Here is an 8,355-nt window from a genome sequence, read left to right as displayed (position 1 = left end):
TTATTTTGGGGGTTAAACGTTCAACCCCTGACTCAATGATTTATGCAGAGTTAGGTAGATTCCCTTTGGTAACCAATAGGAAATTAAGAATGGTTAAATACTGGCTTAAACTGAGAAACACAAATAATTGCATTCTAAAAGAATGCCTTAAATACTTTGAGTATGAATTCCGGACTAAACCATCCTGTGGCAATTGGCTCTCTAAGATTTATGATGTTTTTACAGAAACTGGTCTTAATGATTTTTTTCACTATCCAAGTAATTATGATAAAAAATTTATTGTATCTCTAGTATATCAAAAACTAATGGATATTAAACAACAAGCTATATTGTCAGAGATTAACGACTCGAGAAAGTGCTGGCTCTACAGACACCTCATCGACCGTGTTACTATTCAAACTTATCTTACAAAACCAATCCCGCTCCAGTTTAAGAAAATGATTAGTAAAATAAGATTATCATCCCATAAACTTGCAATTGAAACGGGCAGATACAGTAAAATCCCTATTTCACAAAGAAAATGTTCCTATTGCAATGATGTGGAGGACGAATTCCACTTTATACTGGGTTGCTCTAGATATTTAGATTTAAGGAAAAGGTTCATCAAACCTTTCTACTGTAATAGACCCTCGGTGTTCAAATTGGTTCTCCTGCTGAATTCTTCCAATAAGAAAGTATTATGTAACCTGGCACGATATCTTAGCCAAGCAGGAAGGCTTCGGCATGAGATCTAATCTAATTTGATCCAATTTGATCTCATTTGATTCAATTTGATTTAATATGATTTATTTAAGTAGTTTATTTATTTAAGTACTCATGTATTTAATTTACTACAGGTACTATTATTATTGTTATGATGATTATGATTGCGATTATTTATATTATAATTATTCTTTGTAATAACCCTATAGTTGTTGTAACTATAGTCGTTGTAACATTTGTACCAGTACTAGACTGATGGTCTTCAAAAGACTAAGGTAATAAATAAATGAAATGAAATGAAATGAAAAATGAAGCGCGCAATTAAAAAAAAGGTATTGTTCACAGCTTACGCAACAGCGAGAGATAGATTAGAAGAGAAACATTAGAAGGAAGGAAAAAAAGCCCCCCTCCTCCTTGAACAGACGCGAAGGCATTACGGCAACACCTGGTAAATGTTTGAAAACGAATATATTGGTAAATTTATTGATAAATAAATAAACAACTGACTCCTTTTTCCTTACCTCTTGTCACAGGTCTTTCATTCTACTGTCGATTGATTTTGAAAATTCAAATAAACAATAAACTAACAGAAATATTAGTTTTTTTAAAACATTAAAATAAAGAATAAGTAGAACATACTTCCGATAATATCTCTAAAAAATGCACTTAATTATTTCAATATATATTGTGATTTTATTACACTGATTGTAATAATCGTTTGGAAAGAGGGTAAAATGTAAATGCAAATTAAAAACAACAACAACAACAAAAACAACATAATTATAATAATAAGAAGAAGAAGAAGAAAAAGAACAACGACAACTTAGACCACAGCGCAAGACTTGAGTATGAGACACGAATTTTGCACTTCATTGTCTTCGTGTATTGCTTTCCTTAGACCTGACGATTTCCTTTTTGGAAGTTTATGCAGCATGTGCCCTGGTAACTTGATTTATCAGGTGAAATTTTGGTTAAAAAGGATCATATTCAAACGCGTTCAGGGTACATCTACTACTTCCCTGGGGGACAGTAGCTCGGCAGGTTAAATATCCCCGGGTTCTTTATCCCAGCCGTAACATTTTCAAAGGTTAAACTTGTCAGCCTAAACATATCTGAAATAAGTAATACAATAAATAAATAAATAAATAAATAAATGAAATAAGTTAAATTGAAACAAAACCAAATAATATCAAACAACGAATGCCTATCACAATAACAATATCTGTCTTTTTTAGCAAAAATGCTACAAGACTATGATATTTTTTCCAAATTACCCAAGAATTGCCTTTTTTTCATTATGGTATAAATTATATAGCTGAACACCCTACCTGGGACAGTTGATCTTCTTGTCTCCGACACCGGCCAGCATGTCTTGGACTCCACTTCATACACGGTGGCTTGGCTCGCTGCAGCTTGTTCAACGCACCAACGATCTACCTCGAGGGTCTGCGAAAGGAGGTACGTGCCTTGGAATTGTGCTTTGGCTGGGTATTGATAGATATAATATGTGCAGTTGAAAGCGTTTAGATATCATGTGAAATATCGGTAAAATACATGACTTGAAATTAAATGTGCTCACAGATTACCGGTGTAACGTGACAGAGAGTCCCCCATGATATAGAGTCCACTTCCCATTCATTTGTACAGGTAAGCCTTGACCTAGATTTTGACATACTAAGGTCAGGCTAACCCTAACCATTATAACTAAATGGAGGGCGGACTTTCTGTTACAGGGACCGAAGGGTTCTTTACACCGGCATGTGGAGTTTTCATATGGTGTAGCCAGTTGTCACATCTAACACATTTAACACAATCCACTATCGATGAATTACTATGTGCATCAGAAACAATGCACATGTACTAGTACCGATCTAACCGCTCGGTATGAAATGATGTACAAGTTGAGAAATACACTTTCATATCTAAAAATGTTTGGGACATATTTGATAGATTTCCTTTTGAATCAAAGTGGGCATACAGACTACGGCAATTGACAAGTATCTTCGTATTAATTTTAGTTTTATTCAATAGCTAGATTAAATCCGAGCTCAGTATTTGTAGGTATCTTCACACACGCACACACACACGCACACACACACACACACATGATTTAGAAGTAACGGCAATATTAATAAGTCCACTACCCTCACTTACCTGGTATACAGGGCGGAGACATACTGCTGTTTAGTTTTCTTGTTGTGCACGTTTTATTGCTCTCGATGATCTCCCACTGCATCCTCTTGATTGAAACAAAACATTCAGAGTGGAAACATGATAGAAAAGGACAGAAACAACGCCATGGGTATATTACAAAACGCATTACGATATTTCCACACTTTCTCTGCAGTGCTGTTGCTGCAGCGCTGTCAAAGTGACTCTCTCAAGTACTGCTACTAGATTACATTTATACCACTGATCTAACTTTAAACCGAAGATCACGTTCTCAGTTCTGGCCTTTCGAAGACCCCCCCCCCCTCCAGTATCCCAAATTTATGCAAACTGAAAAAAACTGCGTCTCACCTTTTTGTAGTCCTTGATGACAGTCATTTTAACCGTGTAATATGGGAATGGTGGGGACACATGAAAATCCTGCACTTGTGCCTCCCTCATGTTAGGGTAGTCATATGTTGTATTTATCGTCCCTCTTGTCAAGGAAACATCGTCGTTTTTATGGACGTAGTTTGCCATACCAAGCGTCACCAGGCCTTCCCATCGCTTCGGTTTACAACATGGCGTAGGGGAGGCGTTTACCATGATCGCCGTTGTAGCAAAAAGTAGCCACATGGGTATCTTGCACGCCATTGTGTGGAGTATTTACCAATAACGGGAGGGTATTAATTTAGTGGTTTAGGTCAAGGTCTAGGAAGTATCGTAGATAGGGTAAATAGAAGGCAGGCAGCGGAAGGGGGAGGTGTATCACTATTTGCGGGAAGTGGTGACATTGGTAGATTAGATAATAGAAGCTCACTTCATCATTCCTGCGACACAAAGGTCCCCATTCGGTCTGAAGAGAGCTGCCGCGCGTATTTATCTCGGATATGTGCTATGGCTCCCCATTTTTTGTTAAGTGTGGGTGGGGCAGGCGTTCTTGTGCCAATAGGTACATGTAAGCAGGTGCACTTAAAATATACATTTTTTTTGCTGGAAGACAACTTCCATATTTTCTCATATTTGTGAAGCAGCTAAAACAGCATTAATTGCAGTCAGGGTCTACGTAGTAGAGCCCTACCCTCTACCAGGGCGATTGATAGATTTTTCACAGATATTCACAGATATGTCTCTAGATAGATAGATGGTCATTTTGGTCTGACTTCAGACTTCAGACCAAAATGACCATCTATCTATCTAGAGACATATCCGTGAATATCTGTCAAAAAATCTATCAGTCGCCCTGGTAGAGGGTAGTAGAGCCCCAAATGGCGTGAAATTTTCATATGGTACACTGTATAAGTTTTGTTCAACTTGAATAAAACCGATAACGTCGCGAATGAAAACTTATAAAATGCAATAACAAGTGTTATTAGTAGGCCTACACAAAAAAACATTACTATTTCCTCGATTGAAACACAGAAAAGATATAAATATGAGTTTTGAATTATGAACATTAAATGAAGTTCACTGCACCCTATTTTCTAACAGAGGGCAGCCGGATGATGACGTCATTTTTGAAATTTTGTATAAAAATTCTCGCTCAACATGCACTACAATATGCACAGAATTAGGACAAGCCAGAGAAACATCTGTCGTTTTCAAATGAAAAACTCTCGCTTTGTGGCTCTGATTGAGGGTAGGCATACCCTTAGTTATTCCTGTGATCGCTCTATGCCACACGACACGCACTCTCGCGCAGGTAAAACAACGATAATTGATTCAGAAATAAAAGGATTTAATCTTGTCATTATCAAGATATTTCACACATGTCAATCTTCACCGAATTAAGTTTGTCTGACCCAGTAGAATCTGCGTAGTTTGAATCTTTTAAAAAGTGGCCATATACGCAGGCGTGCCACAAAGTATCTTCAGATGGTTACGACTGGTGAATGTCGACATGCTAAAATTTCTAATTGCTGCTGCATTCTCCATCCATATAAGTGGATTGTTCATATCAGGTACATGTATTTTATATTAGTTTAGTATGCAAACGTGACTGTGCGTACGAATATTTTCCTCAATATGAAATATCCATAGCACTTTGGTACATAGTATTTACATATATAGACATGTTAATACAAATTCCCCAGAGTTAATTATTGACGTGAACAAATTTGAATTGCGTCGGATCATACTACATGGTACGACCGGTATTTTTTAAATATTGTAAAGAAATGGACCAAATATTTCAAATTAAACGATATGTCATTTCCATTGTTTTTCTCTTGTTCGCCTTTCTTTCATTTGCATCAAGTTTCTAATGGACTATAGAATCAACAAAGTAACCGGTAAGTAAAATGTGTTTATTGTTATGACGTAGGAAATGTAGCAGGCCAAAACGTGTACGGAAATTGCGACTTTGAAGTCGGATTTTGTGGCTGGTCACAAGACATTGCGTCTGACGACGGAAACTGGACGAGGTGGAATGGAATGACACCCACGCGATATACTGGACCAAGTGTGGACCATACGACAAATACAACGACAGGTTTGTGGTCAAATATAAAAAGATGTTGGTTCTGTTTTTATTAAAATCAAAAGCTTTCTGCATTAATAAATTCATACGTTTAGCGTTTGGCCTTTTTATAGCAACACTTTAACTTTCCTGCAAATGTCAAAACTGACTTTAATTACAAAGGTATAGGCCTACCATATTTAATAGTGTTATGATGTTTACAAATCATGATTTATAGACGACTGAATTCTAAGTTTTTTATTGTTATGCCAGTCTCGTTATGAAGAAAGAGAGAGATGATATTTAATTTCACCAGCGACTGTGAATATTAGAAACTAAGAGCTTGAAAACGAGTATGTATCATGCGTCTTAGACCTTAACGACAACGGAAAAATTACTGCAATTTCCGGGAAAATTATTTTTGCCACGTGTTTTGTAAGCTTTTGAAATGCAATTGGTTTAGTGTTTTGGCAGAAAAAATAAATTGAGTGATCTTGAAGCTCTTTGAAAAAAAAATGGTTAAACTTCGAGGATATTCTAATTTTCCAGGTTTTTACATATACATGGAATCAAGCCCCCTAAAGCAGGGAGATAAGATTCGACTTCTCTCGCCTGTTTTCCAAGTGAATTTGAGTAATAGCTGTTTTGAATTTTGGTACCACATGTTTGACAAACCTTTTGACTCCGGTCTCAAGAATCACGATGGTAAATATAAAGTGGCAATTATAAAACAATCTTAAAAGATAGCATGTGATAGTTTTGTAAACTTATACCTTGATAACATGGATTGATGGACTTTTATAAACTCAGAGATCTACTGCATGATTTTAGTTTTACGCAACACTTATACATGTATATTAAATATCACAATTCAAGGATTTCCTCTCTATTTCGACAGATTTCAACGATCGATATCAGTTTCAAGTTATAAAGGCTTAACTGAAAATTTAATGTTAAGTCTAATGCTATGATGAACACTTGCAATTAGAAACTTCAGTTTTGTCTTCATGTCTGAATGGAGATACAGCCATAGGCACATTTTGCGACACAAACAATGGTAAACATTATGATTTATTCACTTCCAGCTGTAGGAGAACTTAATATTTACATCACAACGAGGGCCCTGCCCAGTAACATCACATTTAATTCTTGTGGAAACCACGGAGACCGATGGATTCAGGGGGTTGTGGCCATACCACAGTTAAATGACTCATTTCAGGTGTGTTTTACTCCAAGTATCTTAGCAACTGTCGTAGTTTATGACATACGTAGTAAATAATGCATGTAAATAATACGTAGTAAATCTGCTTTTTACGGTATATGATAGAACAGATAACGATTGGCGATGAAATAAAATATAAATATTTTGCTTATCACCACTTGATGAAAGAATTTTGTGTGTAATGTCCATATTAAAAGGTAAATAAGCCAAAACGTGTGAACTCTAGAAGATGTACTACATGTATATACGGTGTAGCAAGTAAATAATTTTTCTATTGTTTGCTGTAGATAATTCTAGAAGCTGTGGACATATTTGGTCAGCCGAACAGTGATATTGCTATCGACGATCTCAAGCTGGGGCCGTGCGGAAGTCTTACAACTGTGGGTGTTTGTAACAGGTCAACAACAACCGTTGAAACCACCACCTTGACCGCAGCCACCATCACGACCACACCTAGCCTCACGACCACAACCAGCCTCACGACCACATCTAGCCTCACGACCACTGCCACCCTCACGACCACTAGCAGCCGCATGACTACTGCCAGCCGCATGACTACTGCCAGCCTCACGACCACACCAATCCACAACACGGCAATCACTCAGATGACATCAGTTATTCCCAGGCGAACTACCAGAGGCAATTCTGGAGCTTTGAAACAGACCACTTCTGGGGGTATTGCTCCTACTTTAGCAAAACTCATTACGAACTCTCCTGTCTTGGATAAAACTACAGAACAGGTCACATCTGGCGTGGGGAATGTCTTCACAACCGCCACTTTTGAACAATTCACAACTGGGAGCTCTTCTCATCTAGTGTCTGGGACAACGGCTTCTAACCATAGCACCAACACAAGTAAGAGTGGTCTCAAGAAGCAAACTGGGGGAAGCGGAGGAGGTCAACAGAATATCGTTCCCATAACTGTCGGAGCCAGCTTAGGAGGGTTGGTGTTGATGGGTTTAACAGGGCTACTACTCTGGTATTTTATCCGAAAAGGACACAGAGTGGCTCCAGTGCCATCTATGGTCATAACAGGAAACTCAGTGAAGGTTGAAGGCCACTAAAATCGCCATTAAATTTATCTTAGTATTTCATAATCTTTAAAACAGCGTGACGTCATAGATTACGTCCTCGCGTAAAGAAACGTTACACTGTACCAAAGTGACTTGTCTTCTCCATATTTCTTATTGATATTTTGCTTCCAATATTCTAGCAAATAAACTCAACGAAATAAACACTATCATGTACAATGTACAATTTAATTAAACCTTCATAAATAAAAAAAATGGAATATAACGAAAACCTTTAGTATATGTATGTCCCAAACATGTGCATAACTGCTCAATACTGTCCTCAGTCGGCATCGAGCTCGGGCCGTCGAATTTAGGGTTAAGATTTGAGGCGCTGTGCCAACAGCTTAGAATTATTCATAAATGCATACATGTAGCTACTGGTGCGATGTACATGGGAGTATGCTCATTTGTACTCACTTTGACATATTTCTTCGTATCTATTTTCTAATCAAAGGATCATCTTGAAAAAAGTTAAAACTTGATGGACTAATAGAAAAAACAAATAGACCACTTCAGTTTTTCCTTTGATCTACAAAAGAGCTAAGTGGAGTATCCATAGGATTTAAGTTTTACCTAGAATCGCCCAAAATAAAATGATTATTCATTTCTTAAATGATTTGTACATGCAAATGTTTGCATTCAACATCTAGAGTTGAAAATCATTTTGAAGAAAATTGCCAGCGTTGGGAAAAAGTCCTTCAGCGCATTTCAAATTACAACTTTTTATATGAGCATACTGAAAAGTAATACGC

General features: G+C 37.2%; 2 protein-coding genes across 2 annotated transcripts; one reads left to right on the top strand and one right to left on the bottom strand.

Annotated features, from left to right (window-relative positions):
* Positions 1–1,155: 1,155 nt before the first annotated feature.
* Positions 1,156–3,543, bottom strand: LOC106168148 (uncharacterized). The gene is made up of 4 exons (XM_087002565.1): positions 3,223–3,543; positions 2,857–2,941; positions 2,031–2,186; positions 1,156–1,814 (listed from the first exon to the last, which is right to left on the bottom strand). Exons 1-4 carry the CDS (start codon positions 3,502–3,504, stop codon positions 1,714–1,716), a joined length of 624 nt encoding a protein of 207 aa, XP_086858691.1. The 5' UTR covers positions 3,505–3,543; the 3' UTR covers positions 1,156–1,713.
* Positions 3,544–4,398: 855 nt separating this feature from the next.
* Positions 4,399–7,673, top strand: LOC106168150 (uncharacterized). Its single transcript, XM_087011332.1, has 5 exons — positions 4,399–4,489; positions 5,174–5,341; positions 5,858–6,013; positions 6,394–6,527; positions 6,818–7,673. Exons 1-5 carry the CDS (start codon positions 4,399–4,401, stop codon positions 7,592–7,594), a joined length of 1,326 nt encoding a protein of 441 aa, XP_086867458.1. The 3' UTR covers positions 7,595–7,673.
* The last annotated feature ends 682 nt before the right edge of the window (positions 7,674–8,355 follow it).

This window comes from Lingula anatina, chromosome 1 (assembly GCF_051362555.1).
Source record: "Lingula anatina isolate TDL-2025a chromosome 1, LinAna3.0, whole genome shotgun sequence".
Lineage (NCBI taxonomy): Eukaryota > Metazoa > Brachiopoda > Lingulata > Lingulida > Lingulidae > Lingula > Lingula anatina.
Note: the sequence above shows the minus strand (reverse complement) of the source record. Positions and strands in the feature narration are given on the sequence as shown.